A 20,107-nucleotide genomic window follows, 5' to 3' on the forward strand; every position below is an offset into this window, starting at 1 on the left:
AATAAGTAAATAAAATCTTTTAAAAAAATTACTGCAGAAAAAAGTCCCGTAAAGAAGCAGAAAGATACAGTCCATAGTGGGGGGGGGGTAAGTCAATCGGTTGGAACTGATCTAGAGATATGAAGGTGATGGGATCAGTAGCCAAGGACCCTACAAGAGTTATGACAGTATTCCATATATTCAAGAAACTAGAGGAAAGATTGTTAAATAAAGAAATGGGAGATATAAAAGATTCACTTCAAATTTCTAGAGATGAAAGCTACAATATCTTTGATGAAGAGTACATTACTGGAAAGACAGTACCGGAAAGACATAGCAATAAAAATTATCCAAAATGAAGTACAGTGAGAAGAAAAAAAAAAAAAAGACTGCTTTGAAACAAAACAAAACAAAACAAAAACAAAGCTCCCATCACTGTGGGACAATTTTAGGAAGCCTAATGTACAAATCACCAGAGTCCCTAAAAGAGGAAGGTGGGAGACAGAAAATATATTTGAAGAAATAATAGCCAACATTTCTCCAAATGGGATGAACACTAAAAAATCCCAGATCCAAGAATCTCAACACACCCCAAGCACAAGAAACATGAATAAAATTACATCACTACGCACAAAAGAATAAAGATGATGATTGTTCATTTTCGTCAGAAATAATGCAAAAGGGCCACAATTCTGAAGCACTGGAAAGAAAACAAACAACCTAGAATTCCCAGCAAAAATGTCTTTCAAAAAGAAGGTGAAATAAAGACTTTTGCAGAACTCAAAAGCTGAATGAATTTATTTCTAGCAGCCCTGCAGTGCAGGAGATGTTCAAGGAAGTCTGACAAGCAGAAGGTGAAGGATGCCAGCCAGGTGGAAAGCTAGAGCTGCACAAAGAAAGGACGATCACTGGAATGCTGATTGCATGGCTGAAATGTTTCTTATTACTGAAATTTCTTAAGGGTCATACACTATTTGAAGGAAAAATAACACCATGTATCATGGGGTTTATAACACACGTAGAGGTAAAGAATATGGACAACAATAGCAAAAAGTTCTGAAGAGGACAAATGGAAGCACACTGTTGAGAAGTTCTTACGCTATATGCAAAGTAATGAGAAATCACCTGAAGGCAGGACGGGAAAAGTTAAAGATGTACGCTCTAAACCCTCCAGCAACCAGTAAAATGACATAACTAAGAGTCATAGGCAACCAGCAAGGAAACAAAATGAAGTTAAAAATAATACTCAATTAATCCAAAATAAGACAGAAAAAGAGAGAAAGTGAACAAAAACGAGATGGAACAAATAGGAAATAGTAATATAATAGATTTGAACCCAACCATATCAATAATAATATTGAATGTAAATGGTCTAAAGATTTCAATTAAAACACAGAAATGACCAGGGGCACCTGGGTGGCTCAGTCAGTTAAGTGCCCCACTCTTGGTTTGGGCTCAGGTCATGATTTCATAGTTGAGAGATAGAGCCCCCCTGATCCCCCGATCAAATCCTCCATCCAATCCTGATTCCTAGCAACCGCAGGTCTCTCTCCCACCACTAAGAGTGTGTCCTTTGGATAATATTCTACGAGTAGAATTGCACACGGTGTGACCTTTTCTAGATTGTCTTGTTCCGTCTGCATAATGACACTGGAAACCATGCAAGTTCTCATATCGATAGCTCAGTCCTTTTTTCTGCTGAGTGTTTTTTCAGTGGCTGCATGTACCTTGGTCTGTTTCTGCATTCATCCCTTTAAGAACATTTGAGGTGTTTCCAGTTTTTAGTTATATAAATAAAGCTGCTATGAACATTCGTGTAAGTTTTTGTGTGAACACAAGGCTTCCTGTCTCTAGTATAAATACCCAGGAGCAGGAAGGCTGAGTTATAGGTTAAATGAATGTTTCATTTTAAAAGAAACTGTAAACTTTTTATCAGAACGGATGTACCATTTTACATTCCTACCCATGATGTGTGAAAAATTGATATATTTTTCCTTCATCTCCTCACTGGCATTTTTTCAGTGTTTTATTTTTGCCACTCTAACATATGTATAGTGGCATTTGTCTGATTGCTGTTCATGGTGTTTCTCTTCCATTAGGCAGTCAGTTCTAGAAAGTTCAAAGATTTGTCCTGTTTATGGCCTGAGTGGTGCTCAGTAAATATGTGGTGTCCAGCTGAGAGGAAGCGAAAAAGAAGAAAGAAAGCAAGGACGAATCTGAAGATGGAAGATAGAAGGTAGAAGGTGGGGTGGGGAGAGAACATGGGAGAAGAGTGAGGAATCTGTGGGGTCACAATGTTGGCTCAAAGTCCAAGCTACTTTGTTGTCTGCGAGACCAGATTGCGGGATTCTCCAGTCATGAGAATATTTCTGCCTCAGCCTGGACCTATGTTCATGCAATGGCAGCCACGTCCCTTAAAAACAAATGAGGGCTTCCCGGATGGGTCACCCCTCTGTTCGGTAGGTGTGACCTACAGCCAGGAGGGGAGAAGGAACAACTCTTTTCCCTTGACCTCCCACCCTAGAACTTTATTCCGTGTTAGTCAGGTCCATGTCTCCTTACGGGGGACTGAAAGAAAAGGCATCTGCTGCCTTCAGGGGGACGTAGTCACCTTCGCACTAGACTTTTCCTCTTGTGAAGCCTCTGGTTTTCCTTCCTGTTTTATACTGATGCTGTTTTTGTGGGTGACAGGAGAGAACGCATTAAAGGCAAATTATTTTGACAAATTTTGGGTGTGGCTTATGCACATACTGTGGCCCACTAAGAAAATGGGAGAGAAGGTTGTTTTAGATTTCTTTCTAGTGCTTGTTACCTCTTACAGGAACCCTTATTCATTCTTTCACCTGAATACACCACCCAGCTCATCTCGAATCCTTTGACCCCCACCACATCCCACTGAATTCTTCTCTCTTCAGAAGAAATAATAAGATTTACTGTATTATCTTCCCGTTACCAAATACTCATGTTCTATTTTTGGAATTTTAGGCAGAGTTTTTCCATCCATTCCATAAGCCTTTGAATTCACGAAGCTGGATCACACGGATGGTAATCCATTTTGCCTTTTTATAAAGTGAGCCCTGGCTGCAAGACATAGCCTTATACTAGTTGTGTTTGCTGTGTTTTTCTACCAAAAATAAGCTCCCCCATGAAAGAACTTTACATGAAAACACTTGATTTATTTAGTCTGACATTACATGCTTTGTATCGCATTTGGTACAAAACACTCTGAATTCAGATTTTTTTTTAGAATTTTAAATAATAAATATATTTAGCTTCTTGGGATTTGGCAACCTACTTTAAAAAAAGTTTAAAGCATAGTTGGAGATACTTTAAAACTACATATTTCAGAACTATTCAACTAATATTTAGCGTGAAATGACTACAGGCAGTTCACAGTGCTAAACTCAATAGGGGTTACAAAGGGAGATGATGGAAACTTTTCAGTTAAATCATATTAGACAGTCCAGTGGACAGGGATTTTTAAATAACTATCTTAAGAGGAATTTTAAAAGGTCAATATTTTATTATAGTTTTTTCATTGCACTTGGGTCAAATTTTTTTTAAAATATTTTATTTATTTTATTTGAGAGAGAGAGTGAGAGAGCACGTGTGCAACCAGGGGGAGGAGAAGAGGGGGGAGAGAGAGAATCTCACCTCCTCACCTCAAGCAGGCTCCACATTCAGCATGGAGCCCAACACAGGGCTCGATCTCATGACCCTGAGATGGTGACCTGAGTCAAAACCAATAGTCAGATGCTTAACTGACTAAGCCACCTAGGTGCCCCAGTACTTGGGTCAACTTTAAATCAATCCTCTGTTCATCATAATGAAGTAAGACAAAGAATTAAAGTCGATGCTTCATGTCAAAATAAGTTCTTAAAGCTACTATGAGCTGGAGGCCAAGCCTGTGTAACAAAGTCCAAGTAAACATGTTTTTCTGTAGGTGGGCGATACTGACCATAGCCAAAGCTCGCCTCCTCTTCAGGCTCTCTGCTTACTCACCCCACCTTCAGTTCCCCTTTCATTCTGGTAGGGAAAGTGTTCGAGAGTATAATTTATAAATTAGATAGCATTGAATGGGACCAAATCACATAAAAAATAATATTCTTATTGGAGATACAGGTGTATCTTACTTAAAGAGAGGTCTTTTAAACTATTGATTTAAATAAATTCATCTATAGATAATAACCAAAAATAAGTTAAAAGTTCTAAAAATATCACTAACACTTAGCTATATACAATATACATATTGCTTATTAGGACATGATATATATCAGAAGTGAAAAGAAACTATGTCCTACGGCCATCAGGATTGATGTTATATCCAAAGACGACTCAAAAATAAGAGATTTAAAAAACTCATACCTACAAACTCTGTTTCTGCCTGTATTTGAGCTCCAGCTTTCTCGTTTACCAGTGTATTTCAAGTCTAGGGTGAAGAGTCTGACTCAAGGGTGAATGACTGATGAAAAGTTAAAATCGTTTAAAGGATGCCTACAGATTTCCTGCAGAGCCCATATGGACAACTACATTTCAGTTAAGCAAAGGACAGACTGCAGGAAATCTCTGTTAACTGTAAAAATAGAAGATTTTAGAAGAAGGAAAGAGAACGTTTCTCTAATTAGCAATCACAAAAGCGACTGAAGAAAACTGGCAGCCTAAGATGTTGGTTCAGTAAACCATATTTGCCCAGCTCTCCAAGAGCAATGCCCGTATACTGTTCCTGGCTAGAGACTGAAATTGTCCAAATTAACTCCAGACACTGTGGTTTTATAATTTGGGGACCATGGAGTTTTAAAGAACAGAGTACTTCAAATCACTACTGATTGGCGTGTGGAAAGCAACACCATTCTTGCAAATCCACTGTGCCATCTGAGTGATGGGATCTATGACTCTAGCAAGATTAACAAATGACTTCAAGCCTTGGAGAATTTCCTCAGCTGTCCTGGGAAATCCTTTACAGGGAGCCAGTGACAGAGATGCAAAGAGTTCTGGGGGGAAAATTCCTCCACTGCTTCTTGTTTGCAAAGTGCGGTCTCACCCACGGCTCATGATTCTGCTGATGAGCTTCCAGCTGTTAGGAGGGGATATTTTTTAAACAAAGAACGAATGGACTAAATAATAAAGAGACTGGGAAGCAATGATTAAGTGGGGAGATCAGAATTAAAAGGGGAAATTAAATTAGAAAACAAAAAAGTGAGAAATAAGAGAACAGAAAGTTAAAGATCTAAACAATTTCAAAATGGAAGGTGAAGTATGAAACACAAGCTATAGTGAAGCAATAAATTGGAAATTTTATTTTATTTTTAAAGATTTATTCATTTTAAAGACAGAGAGTGTGTGAATGAGAGGAGGGGCAGAGGGGGAGGCAGAGGGAGAGAAAATCAAGCAGACTCCCTACTGGGGCGCGGAGCCCAGTCTCATGATCCTGACATCATGACCTGAGTTGAAACCAAGAGTCGGAGGCTCAACAGACTGTCACCAGGCACCCCCAAACTGGAAATCTTAAAAGGAGGCTTAGAATCCTCTCTGTAAAAGGCTAAGAGACCTAAGATTGACATCGGAGCTAAACCCTAAGATACAGAAAGTTTAAACTTCGGGTAATTGAATTTAGAATTAATGCCAATAAAGGTAATAGGGAAGGAAGTAGATAGAGTTGGTATAAAAGGTCAGGGCAGGTTCTGAGAGGCGAGCGAGATTTGCAGCCAGATACGCAGCACGCCCTCTAGTGGCGAATAGGGAGAAATACTTCCCTTGTAATACAGATTCCTCTCCCACCCCACTCTTTTCATTTCCCATTTCTTTCCTTATTTTTGCTTAACAGAGTATCATTATATTTAGTAGGACTATTTGGAAAAGTCTGTTTTTCCAAACATATACTAATAAGAGAAGACAACTTATGGAATAATTTCTCAAGGTGAGGTGAAGTTACCGTAATCAAATACAGAAGAAAAAAGCTCATGAAGCAATAAAAAATAGCAGAATTTAAAGCTATTCACATAAAAAACTCATCATATAAAAGACAAGAAAGGTGGATTGGCTCATTTTAACTCTGAACTAGCATTCATTTCAGTGAGAACTCATTTTTTCCAAGAGGAGGGGAAAAAAAGCAAAATACGATGTGTTTCCTCTTCAGAAACGGAAGATATAACAAGTAGTCAAGTCAGTCATTAGCCTTTTTGAGGGTGTGATTGTCAAATTCACCCAAATCTAATATTCATTTGATTATGTATCATTTGCTCAGCAAAAGTGGTTCAGTGAAAGTCAAATTTTAGTTGATTATGTCTGAAAGTTAGGAGAGAAAAATCTGCATTATTGTCAGATGATGTGCACCCCAGTGTGAGATCTTGCAAAGAAAGGAAGAAAAATTCCATTGACAGCACCGTGTGCCAGCTGCTCTCTCGCCATCGCCACTTTTAGTCCACGAGCCACTTTACAAGGTCAGAAATTAGTATCCCCACTTTACTGGTGGGAAAACAGAAGCTTAGTAAGTCCAAGTAATTTGGATCTAGTTCATACACATGTAGTTGGTGAAGTGATTGAAACAGGTCTCCCACGATTATTGAGGCATAAAATGCTGTCTCCTTAGCTTTTCTGAATATAACTATTCACTTGTAAGAGCAGTTTTAAGCATTAAATACTGTGAAAACACTTTGCAAATTCCAAAGCATTAGATAAATGTATGGCATTATTTTGCTTGTGAATATTTAATGGGGCTACTTAAAAATATTAACGAGGAAATTGGTTCAGTTCAGGCTTGTGTCCTACATTTGTAGATTATTCCCCACACTTTCCAAAAAAAATTTTTTTTTTTTGTATTACATCAGTTCCACACCATAGTCTCTGTCTAGAGGTTGTAAACTTTCCAAAGACATACAGCCTTATTGGTCAACATTTCTCAAATACTTTATTCATGTCATGTAATTCATTTTAGTATATTCTTTTTTAATACTCCCTTTTAAATTCCTTTTTTTTTTAAGATTTTATTTATTTATTTGACAGAGATAGAGACAGCCAGCGAGAGAGGGAACACAAGCAGGGGGAGTGGGAGAGGAAGAAGCAGGCTCACAGCAGAGGAGCCTGATGTGGGGCTCGATCCCACGACGCCGGGATCATGCCCTGAGCCGAAGGCAGACGCTCAACTGCTGTGCCACCCAGGCGCCCCTAAATTCCTTTTTAAAATTCTCTCTGTATTTTATACTACCTCTAGATTAATTTAAAAATAAAAGTAGTGTGTGTTTGTTTGAAAAATCGAACAGGAAGTAAGGAAGAGACTAGTGAACGTAGGTGGAAGGCCTATGTCTGTCGGGCTATGTTTTATAGTTGCCCATGAACAGTTTGGAATCTTCCAAAGACTTGTTACAGAAACCTGGACAAGCTGTGCCAGGAAAGCAGTGTGCCTCAAAGCTTGTTTCTTGGGGAATGCTACTCCTTCATAACAAGGCACACTGGGAAATGTTGCACAGAACATCACTTCTTTTGGACTTCCAAATGTGTACTTATATTTTAAAAACTCTGAGAAGTTCTGTAGTAAAGCCTGTCTAACTTTGAAACAATTTTCCATGACTTTTCATATTTTCCATGGAACACAGCTCTGGCTGGTGGAGTATGGGATGCTGCCATCAGTCTATTCAATGATCTGTGTTCTGCTCATGACGTATCAGTTTGACTATGCTGGATTTGGAGACACCTGTCAATCAAGATTTTGCAGGGCTACGATGATCAAACTAAGCTATAAACTAGATTCATGGTCCAAGTTTACAGAAAAGTGAATGAATAAGCTTTTCACGAAGCTCAATTTATCCAATTTGAAGGACTGACATTTATTCTTAATCCTTCCACTATGTATTTATTTATTTATTTCTTAAGATTTTATTTATTTATTTATTTATTTGACAGAGAGAGACAGCCAGTGAGAGAGGGAACACAGGCAGGGGTTGTGGGAGAGGAAGAAGCAGGCTCATGGCGGAGGAGCCTGATGTGGGGCTCGATCCCAGAACGCCTGGGATCACGCCCTGAGCTGAAGGCAGACGGTTAACAACTGAGCCACCCAGGCACCCCCCTTCCACTTTTTAAAGTGAAGTGTTGGTGATAGATTTCAGGTGACTCAGCCATGAGCTTCTTCACAAGACTAAATCTCCGTCATGGCAGAGATAATAGCTGGTTTTGCTCACAATTCTAAGGCCAACACTCCAGTGCACAGACTGGCTCCAACGGGGATTCCAGTAAAATTTGTGAAACAAATAGTAGTTATCTTGGGAACCTGAATCACCTTAAGAAGGAAAGTCACTTACTAAATGAATCATACACATTGAACTATTAAATAAGCATGAAATAAACCTTATTGTGTTAAACCACTCGTATTTTGGTATTTGTTGCAGAAGCTAGTGCAGGCTAACATCAGTACGTGGATTCACATGAATATCCTTTCAGAGGCATAGCCTAGAAGCAGATGTACCAAAAGGTTTAAAAGTGGTCTTCTCTGGGTAATAGGATTAATGGATTTTGTTATTTATTTTTTCAAAGTTATCATATTTTCTAGATTCCCTTCAGTGAATAGGCATTACTACCCATCAGGTTTATATAATCAAGAGAAAAACACAAATGAAATATATATATTTGAATGATTCCAAACTCCAAGACCTCTTGTTATTTTGTTTTTGGAATCCTTCTTCTCTCCCTGGATTCTTGAAGCCCCTTGCTTGCTCTGGACCTCCAAACTGGGCATATGCCCATCTTTAGTCAGAACTGACAAACTGAAAAATAATCTCCCAGAGGCATATGAGGAATAATCACAACCCAGCTTCTCTTTTTGCCTCTCCAAAACGGTGGCTACTGCCTTGGGGGGAAAGACCGCTTGGATCATCGCACTGTAAGTGGATCTTTATTTCATTCACATGTGTAGCTTTTTATTCTGAAATAATTTCAAACTTAAAAAGAATAGATTTTTAAAAACCTTTCACCCAGAGTCCTCTAGTGTTATCATTTTGCCATATCCATATTTAAATTATCATTCTGGGGCGCCTGGGTGGCACAGTGGTTAAGCGTCTTCCTTTGGCTCAGGGCGTGATCCCAGCGTTGTGGGATCGAGCCCCACATCAGGCTCCTCCGCTATGAGCCTGCTTCTTCCTCTCCCCACTCCCCCTGCTTGTGTTCCCTCTCTCGCTGGCTGTCTCTATCTCTGTCAAATAAATAAATAAAATCTTTAAAAAAATTATCATTCCTTCTCTGTAGGTGGATGATGGATGATAGATAGATAGATGATAGATACAGTTAGATGGATAGACAGATAGGTTGATAGAATTCTGAACCATCTGAAAATAAACAAAAAGTTGAAGACATCTGGCAATATTCATCAAAATTCAATTTATAATTATCAATTCAAAATTTTTGAAAAATATAATTATTAAGACTTTAATTTCACTTATAGTAATTTATTGTAAGGAAATATTTATAATCACAACAATGTTTATCATACTGGAAATGGCTTATGTATCCAACAATAAGTTCAGGTGAGCAAATTGTACAGTACAATTACGTACAGTGCAATTACAGTGCTTCCCTATGTCCTTCTGTTTGCCACACATCATTGGCCTCCACAGCCATTAAGATGAAGTTCAAAGCTCTTAATAGGTTTACCTCTGTGGACTGCACCTCTCTTATCATTACTAGGACTCTCTTGATCCTTCCTGAGACTCCTTCGGAGAAAGTGATCATCTCCAAGATACCCTCAACCTCACCTGGCTTTGATGAATATTGGTTTCATCACATATGTTTTCCCCACCTTCCCTGAAGTAAGGATCAAAGCAGGGACCATTAGACATGGAGACTGTGTCCTCCCTTGTCTCAGGCAATCCTGCTAGCCTAGGAAACAGGTCATGCAACGTGACCAAGGGCAGAGTAAAAAGCCTGGGCTATTCAGGAAGGTCTGCTCACTGTAAGAGCTAACTAACTTAGAATATAATCAGAATCCTACCAAATTTTCAACAGGTAACCTATCCTAATTTCAAATAAAGAGTCAATGCCTCAAAATTATACATTCATGAGAATTCCTAAGAGAAGAATGTCAGCTTTATTCTTAGTAACATCCACTGGAAAAATAGATTCCCTGAATCCACCATTGAAAACTTCCAAAAGCCATGTATCCCTTTCTAGCCTGTATATTCACCTTCCTCACTAAGAACAATGAAAACAAATATACTATTACATAATTTCCAAAGGAAATCACTTTACTTTGACATCTCAAATTCAGACATTCTGAAGTAAAAATAAACATGAAATTTCAAATAGGGAGTGTTTGGGATTATCATGTTTCTTATACAAATATTTGGATGGAAAATCATAGAATTAAATACAGAACTTATGAAATAAAAACAAGTAAAGTTAACTACGAAATATGCCCCATAAATATTACAAACATTTCATTAAGTGGATAAATTCTGAGAACCAAGAAGGAAACACTCCAAAATACAATATTTATTTAAAAGACAATATAGTTTGTGTTGAAGACATTGCAGGAGAGAAAGGGCTTACAAATGGAATACAAAAATGCAACATTCTCAATCCATTTGACAGGACACATCAATACTGAATCTCTTGCGTCCCTCATGGAGTGTACAAGATACCATACAAACATTTAATTTTATTTAGTTTATTATTATAATCCAAACAGACTTAGTTTATGAAATGAGGAAAGGACACACAGCGAGATTTGGCTAAACTACACAAAGGGAACCTAAAAAGTGACAAGATTTTCCATTGGTGATGATTTTACTAAGGAAAGTTAGTTCATTAACTAATATAAAAATAAATCTACCATAGCAACTGTGACTCAAATTGAGCCAGGATGCCACACGCGTGACACCCAACTCGGTCAGTGAGGTGCTGCAAGGACCTCACACCTTCCTAGGCTGGCTCGTACCAACCGGCCTTTGACCCTGAACCTCATGAAGGACCCCTCACAGTGCGGGGTTTGCAGCCAGCTATATATTCTCCTCAGCCTACAATCCATTATGCACCATTTCTGTGTTTCCCTTAGCTTTTTCCTTTTTAGACAGTGACAGAGCTCAAGGAAAACACTCACTTGGCCAGCACTGAGTAGGGAAGGGAAAAGGGAATACTTTGAGATGGGCTTGGGGTAGTTTGGGAATACCAGTAGACTCAGATAAACGGGGAAGCTAGAATGGGCATCGCTGAAAAGCACTGAGGTAAGGGGCCCATCAGTTTTTCACAGAAAAGGGCAGAGCTTGAATGAACACTATGTAGGACAGAAAGGACCATTGTCACATTGGGGAAGTCACACTCAAAGAACAATAAAGAGGAAGAAACGTGGAACAGAGAGTACTTTCTTTTACATTTTTAAGATGAAAACATTTTAAGAAAGGAATCTGGAAGCCAAATCACCAATTAAAAAGTGAAATAACAATAATGAGTCTTTCAATAAAATTAAACATGGAAGGAAATAAAGAACTCTTTTACTTCCACTTGACTTTGTCCAAATTGTTAAAAGAGGTTGTGTTAAGTCAGTCCAGTTCTGTATATCAGGGATGCATACATGTTATCAGACGTATCAGAGCAAAAGAAGAGAACCCAATGGACATTCTCAGGTAGACAGGGAAGGATGGACGTGGGGAGGAAGGGAGTGTGTGAGCCGACGATCTCCACAGCCTCACGCGCACTCTTCCTGCCCACAGCGTCTTCAACCTGACACGTTCGGGTCACAGGAAGCATCGTCCCCAGGCACCGAATGACAACCCCAGGCGTGTGCTGGGCAGCATGCTGCCAAGAACCAGGCAGCCCACGAGCAGCTCAAGGGAGCGATTTCTGTGCAGAGAAGAGGAAGAAGAGGCCCCACACACCAAAGGCTCTGCTTTGTACGGTCTTTCCACGTGGGGAGGTAACGCTGTCATCCCTTGAATCTGAAAACCAAAGATTGTGATTGAAGAGAGGGTCTTGCTCAGCTCCCCCACTTGGGCTGGGTAAAAAGGGGGTAGGTGGGAGGGGCGTGCCTGCTGAAGGAGTCAACTGTCAGGGGAGTCGGAGTCTTAGGGATTCGGAGGGAGGTGGAGAAGAGAGCCACGGGTGCCTTTGGGAAGAAGAGATAGACATTTGACTCTGTTGCTTTTTGAAGCGCTCATCCCACCCTATTCCTGCTTCATTCTGACCTTAGTTGATCAGTCCATCTCCCCCTTCACAGGGGGCGGAATCAGGAGTTTGCAGTCAACCCGAGCAGTTATTGAACAAATGAGTGATCAGACATGGCAAAAGACAACTGAAACATTGGATTTATGGCTATTTGTTCCTTAGAATTTGCCTGTTGGAGATTAGGTAAAATGTGACATCTGGTTTGTCCGAAGAGGAAAACAAAGTAGGGCTTACCGACCACTCTGCATTGTCTGTCTTGGAGCATCTCACGTTCACGGGCAAGCTAAGGACAAGCTTGTTGAAGGAAAGACCTTCCTTTTTAGCCCATTTAAACTTATTCATTGCGTCCATGAAAGAAAGGTTTTTATACTGCTTGGGGCTTTTGATAATGAAGGGCCAGGTCCTGAGTTTAAAATAACCACAATTAGTCATATTCAGGACAAAAGCATTACATTCTCCATTACTTTCCAACATTCTAAAATAGACCTCATACTTGTCCATTTTAACACACATAGAAAGCCTAATGCAAAGGATTGATTGACTCACCAGCAATTGCCTGAAGAAATACATATACCGAGTAAGGAGTCTTTTGAAAAAATTCCTTATTTTAGTAGCAGATGGGTAGTACTCTAGACAAATAATTTGGACTCAGAAAGCTTCCCCCAGCCTCACAATTCCTTGCTAATTTTTTTGGCTCTCCTTAACGATATAGCTGGTACGCGTTCAGCTCTGCGGAATTGAACGCTAACGCTGTAATGAAGAAATGTGTTACTTAAGACAGGATATTTCAGTTCCATAGAGTTGAAAAGCCTGACCCCTGCTGGCTGTCCTGTTTTGACTTGCCTAAGTGATAATAAATTTCAAAAATCTGAAACTGAACGAGTATTTTTCAAATTTCACTGAGAAAAAAAAATCTGTGGAAGATATACTCTTGCTTCCACTTGCCGCTCTAACGAAACACATTAATGTCCACGAAAGAAAGAAGGAATCACAGAAGAATGACACAATCTGCTTGAAAAGATACTCCTCAAGTGATGTTTTTCATTAAATGTAAGTTTTATATTATTGATTCCTGAAAAAAGGAAAAGTGTAAGTAAGTGCTGGCAGACCACAAAGATTTACATGAACTAAACCGTGGGTCTTCTCGGAGATTATCATGGGTAACCAGCAGGTATTTTTCTCCCATAACATCTCAAGAAGATATTCCAGGGGTTCCAGTAATTACCAACTATTTAACCTCCAATTGAGGAATTTACACTTTTAATATTTGATATTCACAATTTCCCTTTAAAAAACATTTATTCATTTATTTGAGAGAGAGAGAGCACTTGAGCAAGCAGGGGTGGGGCGGGGTGGGAGCGGGGGAGAGGGACAAGCAGACTCCTCACTGAATGGGGAGCCAAACGCAGGGCTCAAATCCACAACCCTGAGATCATGACCTAAGCTGAAACCAAGAGTCCACAACTCAACTGACCGAACCACCCAGAGGCCCCTACAATGTCCTATTGAATACATGGAAAGCTACAACTAGGTTTTATTAAAAATAAAATAGTTTTAAAATCAAACATTAAAAATAAAATTTGCTTTTCAAAGACATAAGGTGTCCATCTTAAAAAAAAGAAAATCAATTTCATAACCAGTGAGAAATGCTGGAAGGGAATCATCAGCCTGTAATCCCATGAAACACCACAAGGTGGCAACAGAATCCGCACCAAAGCGTTCAGTAGGCCTAAATTGGCCGCGTTTTCCACAGCCTCGCCCGTGAAAGTGAACAGCGTATTGTACACAGGTGAAATCTTTAGGAAGTTTTGCTGCTAGAATAAATCAGTAAACTAGTATTTTCTTTTTGAGATTTCACACTATAAAGTAACAGAAGCGGTATAAACACACTTGATAATTCATTATAAGTGCATGGAGAAGGATGTAGAAAAGGTTCACACGTTCTGAGACAGCATGACCGGGCCGTTGACTGGGCACGTGGTCCTGAGCCTCTCTGAGATGGTAGCTTGACTCATATTATTGTCTCCTCTGCATTCCTGCTGACTTTGTTCAGGACTCTATCCATAATGACATCACACCAACAAACCTCCTACCCCTTCCAGCCTATCCTATACCACACTTCCGGATTACCCGTGAGGAAAGGTAAGGAAGAGATAGAAAGAGGAGAAATCTTGAAAAAGTAAATATTTATCCTGAGTATTTTTCCTTAAAAGACTAAGCTTTAAATCAGAAACAGATAACCTTGAAGTAGCAAGTTCTGCTCTCATGGGGGCTCTCGGGAGGTGGTTAGGAATATTGGGAATGGTTTAGAAATTAAAACAATTTCATTTCTCTGTATATCTGAGCAGTGTGTAAATGTCTACCCAGATGCATATATAAATAAGAGGGTATTATTTACGTATCACTGTAGTTGGTAAAAACAAATTACATTAACATTATGATTTAATATTGGTGAGCAATTTTCCTTTGTAAATTTAATCTAACTGACAAGTTGATTTAATATATACATATATTATTTAATATATACACATATATATATGTAAATGAAATGAACTTAGACTACCCAAAATAATTTTGGTACAAAACCATGTAAGTCCCAACAAATGACAAAGTGTTGGGACTTACATGGTCTTATTTCAAGACTTACTATAAAACTATGATAACAGCGTGTGATATTAGAGTAAGGCTAAACATGAACATCAGTGAAACAGAATTCAGAGTCCAGAAATAGTATATGACCCAGCAATTTTCCACAAACATTCCGGGGTAACTCAATGGGAAAAAGGGTTTTTTTTCATCAAATGGCCCTTGAATAACTTGATATCCATATAAAAAACTGTCAACCTCAGTATTTTGCTCATAACACATAAAAATTTACTCAACATCGATCGTCAATCTAACCATAAAAGCTGAAAACTATAAACTTTTTAGGGGAAAGAAAAAACAAGAAAATATCTTCATAACCTTGGGTAGGCAAAGACTTCCTATACAGGATATCCAAAGCACAAAATAAATTAAAAAAAAAAAAGGGCTTAAAAAAATACCGTTAAAAAACGAAAATGAAAATCTCCACAGACCAGGAAAAATTCATGGTAATAATATATCTGACAAAAAGCTTCAGTATAAAGAACTCTTTAAAAATATAAAGAACTCTTACAACTCAATAATAAGAAAACAGGTAACCCAACAAAACAATGGACAAAAATTGGAACTTAAAATTAAAAAGGAACATACATAAATGACCAATAAGCATGTGAAAAGAGGATCAACATTGTAAGTCATAAGAGAAATGGAAAATAAAATCACAATAAGATGCCATCACATATGCTTAAAATAAATAAAATTTATGAGTTCTTATACATTACTGGCAAGAATGTAAAAAGAAACATCATTTTGGAGGGTATTTTGAGAGTCTTATGAGGTAAACAAATCCAGTGATTCCAGCACTCCGTGCTAGCCCAGAAAATGGAAAACAGGTCTATTCAGAGACGAATACAATACTGTTCATAGCAGCCTTCTTCATAATAGCCAGAGACTGGACACAATCCCAATGTCCTTCAACTGGTGAACCAATAGCTGGATTTCGGTGTATCCACACAAGGGAATACTACTCAGTAATAAACAGGAGTGGGCTGCTGATACACGCATCAGCATAGACGAATGTCAAAAACATTCTGAGTCCAAGAAGCCAGGCACAAAAGAGTACATACTATCGGATCCCATTTTTATAAAACCTAGAAAAGATTAAACTAATGTATGATAGGCGCCAGATTTGCAGTTTCCCGAGGCTTTGTGCGGGAGGTGGGACTGTCTCCCAAGAACAGAAGAGAGCTTGGGGGTGATGAAAACATTCTATGTCTTGTCTGTAATGAGGTTAACGAGGGTATACACATCGCTAATGGGTGCGTTTTGCCATAGGTAAGTTCTACCTCAAGCAATTTTTTAAAATAAAATAGTAAAACAGAAATAAAAACACACCAGCAAGCCTATGGAAAAAAAGACATCATATCATGCGCTTGATAATCTAATTGTTAAAGAGGAAATCTGACCTAACAAGGTATAACTCCTAATCCCTTGGACACTCCAAGAGTAGAGGAACGTTGGGAAGCCCACGGTAAAGTTGTCTCCCTGATAGAAGAGAAGCTTCTGGGCCACCACGGATTTGACCGCATGATGTAAGGCCTCGGACATTCCTCTATGGAAAGGGATTCAGTCCCGGCCAGTTAGAAAACTTCCTCAGGGGGGCACCTGCCTGGCTTGGTCAGTGGAGCGTGTGACTCTTGATTTCTGGGTTGTGAGTTTGAGCCCCTTGTTGGGTGTAGAGATTACTTAAAAAGATAAGCTTTAAAGGGGCACCTGGTGACGCAGTCAGCTGAGTGTCTGACTCTTGGTTTTAGCTCTAGTCATGATCTCAGGTGGTGAAATCAAGCCCCACGTCAGGCTCTGTGCTCGGTGCAGAGTCGGCTGAAGACTCTCTCTCCCACTGCCGCTACCCCACCACCCACTCTCTAAGATGAATAAATCCTTTTTAAAAATTAAAAAAGAAAAAGAAAGAAGAAGAAAGAAAGAAAGAAAGAAAGAAAGAAAGAAAGAAAGAAAGAAAGAAAGAAAGAAAACTTCATCAGAAGATTTTCTTAATAACATCTGAGGAAGGAATAACCCGTCCACTGTAATCCAGAGTATACAGTCCCACCTCTATACCTCTATCCCCACAGCCCTTTCCCCTCAGAATACGGTAAAGTGTGTACATCAAATATGTCAGCCAAACCTCAAACTGTGGTGTGCAGAGACAGAGGGCTACTGTCAGGTTTGCTTAAAAGGTAGACAAGAATTCACCTATGTTTTATCAGAACAAAGAGACATTTTAGATAGAATTAGCTCAGCATAAGCAAGAAATGACATAACAAGCCTGCAAACCTAGGGAAAGAAGAAATTATATTTCATTTCATGAAAAGAGGCAGAAAAAGCTGACTCTAGAAGAAAATACAAACCAATTATGTGGGAGAGAATTCCCACAAGTATTTCATGTACTAAGTTTATGTAATAAGAGCATGAATTTAATTAAACAAGGGCTTATGTAGAGGAATTTAAAACAACAGAATGAGATGAAAAGGGAGATCGCAGACCAATGGAAATAAATTTAGGATAAAACAAATTTAGCACCAAGTAATTAGAAAAAGCAAGAAGAAGAAGAACCCTTCCAAAAAATTTTAAGAGAAAGCACTTGTGAAAAATTCCAAACAGATTAGAAAACACTTTGTAGATATAATATAAGAAAATTTCCTTGAAATGGAAAAAAAATAAGTGAATATATGTAATGAAAGAGCATGTTGTGTTTCAGGAAAATTTACTACAGATGTTCAACACTGAAATATGGTCAGTTTAACTCACGAATTCTACAGGTAGACGAAGAATATTACCATTCATCCAAGGAGAGCTCCCAAGGGGAAAAATGGTATGGCCCCAAAATAGTACCTCCAGCCAAATGCTGTCCAGATATAAATGCAAAAATTCTCAAATATTATAAAAAAAAAACCCAACACAAAAATGCAGGGCATAAGCACTTGGAAACCCTTCTTAATGAACCAACTTAGAAATAACATTCTGATGAATCAAATGAAAGAGCTCAGAAATGTAGAAATCCTATAAAATTAGGGATTATCACTGAATCTATTAAACCCTTAACGTTGCATTAAATATTGTGGGAATTTGATTTGAGAAATAAATGAGAAAATTTAAAGTCTTGAAAATCCAAAAATGATAATCGCAGTAATAAATATTTGGAGGTATGGAAAAGGGATGTGGGGGAAAATGTGAAATTATGAATGTCCTCATCTTTTATGATCTGAAGTCAAAACATGTAGTGAGACACGTATGTGCAACATTTTCATGTCTTTTACAATCTGTGTTCTCAACATTAGAGACCCTTTTATGAAATAATACCTCTTGCAGCAAAAACAAGAGCAGCAACCACGTTTATCTGAAGTTCAACAAGCGTTCAGGTTTAGCTTCATGTTTTTATATAAATCTTTTAAAGATTTATTTATTTATTTGACAGAGAGAGAGAAAGAGAGAGCACAAGCAGAGGGAGCCGGGGAGGGTGAAGCAGGCTCCCCGCCAAGCTGGGAGCCCAAAGCAGGACTCGATCCCAGGACCCTGGGATCATGACCTGAGCCGAAGGCAGATGCTTAAACAACTGCGCCACCCAGATGCCCCGTGTTTTTATATAAATTAAACAAAATGAAGATTTAATGTGTTATTTGAAACAGTGCACAAATTATCACCTTTATAACAGCAATCTATTCATCTTTATTGCAACACGCCCACAGAAAGACGTCTGTAATAACATTCAATTAATGTTAGCATTGTTTATTTCTAACAGAATTGGAGGTGATGGCTTATGCCTTCTTTTTCAAACATTTTTCTCCGCATTCCTTAAAGCCTTTGTAACAAGCATGGGGGATTTTTACACATTAGAAACGTAAAGGGATTTTTCTTACAAAGGAAAAATACACACACGTCCCTTGATTCTTTCTTAGCGATTGAATAAATTACATTGAACTTTCCATCACATCGGCCTTATTGGAACTATGTAGACAAGGTCGACGTGTGGTACAGCAGAGAACACAGAATTGATCTAAAAGGGTGATCTCGTCTGTTATCTGATCTTTGTGAGTCTTTCTGTTTTTCCTTAAGCCTTGCCAGATCTGTAGGAGGCAGGGGGAAGTCACAACCCCTGGAACAGACAGATCCTGAGACAGGATGTAGTTGTCTCTACTTTTCTACCAGCTCTTCCTCCAATCCTAGGATTGTTACAGAATGTTTAAAATAAGACAGTGCACCTGACTAATCATCACATTAAAGGCATGGAATAGGAGAGTAGGGGTTATGTGTTATAGGATGGTCCTCTTGAGTATGGGATCCTGAAACCAAATTCGCAATATTCTCTTCAGTAAAACAGAAAAAGAAAAAAAAAAAAGAAAGAAATCACCCTAGCTATTTCTCTTTCTGATCTTTTAGCCAGTACCTTCTTGGTCTGGCTTTCAAAAACATCAGCCTCGGTGGGATGAACTCACTTGAAAGTCTGATTTAAAGCCTAAACATCAATTTTATAACAGAGGCTCCTTTTCACTCATATTTTTGAAGAATAAATAAATTTAACCACGTAGTTAAGTGGTTTTATGTGGGCAATGACATCTCAAAACTGGCCTGGTTCTGGGAAGCAATCCTCCCTGTCTTTTTTTTTTTTTATATATATATATTATGTTAGTCACCATACAGTACATCCCTGGTTTTTGATGTAAAGTTCGATGATTCATTAGTTGCATATAACTCCGTGTCTTTTTAAGTAATGAAAAACCCAACTTCAATATTTTCGGGGAGAGACCAAAGGTGTGGGCTCTAACAGAGCCTCACTGGAACTGGGCAGTGGGGCATTTTCAGAGGATTTACACAGGTTGAACACCAAAGGCCGTAGAATACATTTTAAATCATCGCCTTATAAAACAAACAGCTTTGAATGTCCATTTGTTTTTAACATGCTCTCAGATTAACCCTTGAATGGGAAAAGTTTCTAGTCAATCTGTAAAAAAATATTCTAAAGGAGGAAAAAACGCTACTAAGTCTTAGTTAGGAACAATACTGATGTTTTAAAAACAAAACTATAGGAGCGCCTGGTTGACTCAGCTGGTTAAGCGTCTGCCTTCAGCTCAGGTCATGATCCCCGGGTCCTGGGATGGGGCCCCATGTGGGGCGCCCTGCTCAGGGGGGAGTCTGATTCTCCCTCTCCTTCTGCCCCTGCCCCCTGCTTGTGCTCTCTCTCTCTCTCAAGTAAATAAATGAAATCTTTGGGCAAAAAACGAAAACAAAACTAAATCCTAGTGTTTTTAGAATGAGATTTTATATACTGTTTTGTATTCTTTATCACTTTATTTTTTGCATATGTAATTATTTATTTTGAATAAAAAGGCAGGTATCTATCTCC

General features: G+C 38.7%; 1 protein-coding gene across 1 annotated transcript in view; it reads right to left on the bottom strand.

Annotated features, from left to right (window-relative positions):
- Positions 1-11,696: 11,696 nt before the first annotated feature.
- The window catches only part of MOXD1 (monooxygenase DBH like 1), a 96,233-nt gene continuing 87,822 nt past the window's right edge, over positions 11,697-20,107 (bottom strand). Inside the window, exons 11-12 of the mRNA XM_034670781.1 lie at positions 12,358-12,526; positions 11,697-11,897 (exon numbers count right to left, since the gene is read on the bottom strand). Of these exons, the coding sequence (XP_034526672.1) occupies positions 11,697-11,897; positions 12,358-12,526 (370 nt within the window). The remainder of the gene's footprint in view (positions 11,898-12,357; positions 12,527-20,107) is intronic.

Source organism: Ailuropoda melanoleuca, chromosome 10, assembly GCF_002007445.2.
Source record: "Ailuropoda melanoleuca isolate Jingjing chromosome 10, ASM200744v2, whole genome shotgun sequence".
Lineage (NCBI taxonomy): Eukaryota > Metazoa > Chordata > Mammalia > Carnivora > Ursidae > Ailuropoda > Ailuropoda melanoleuca.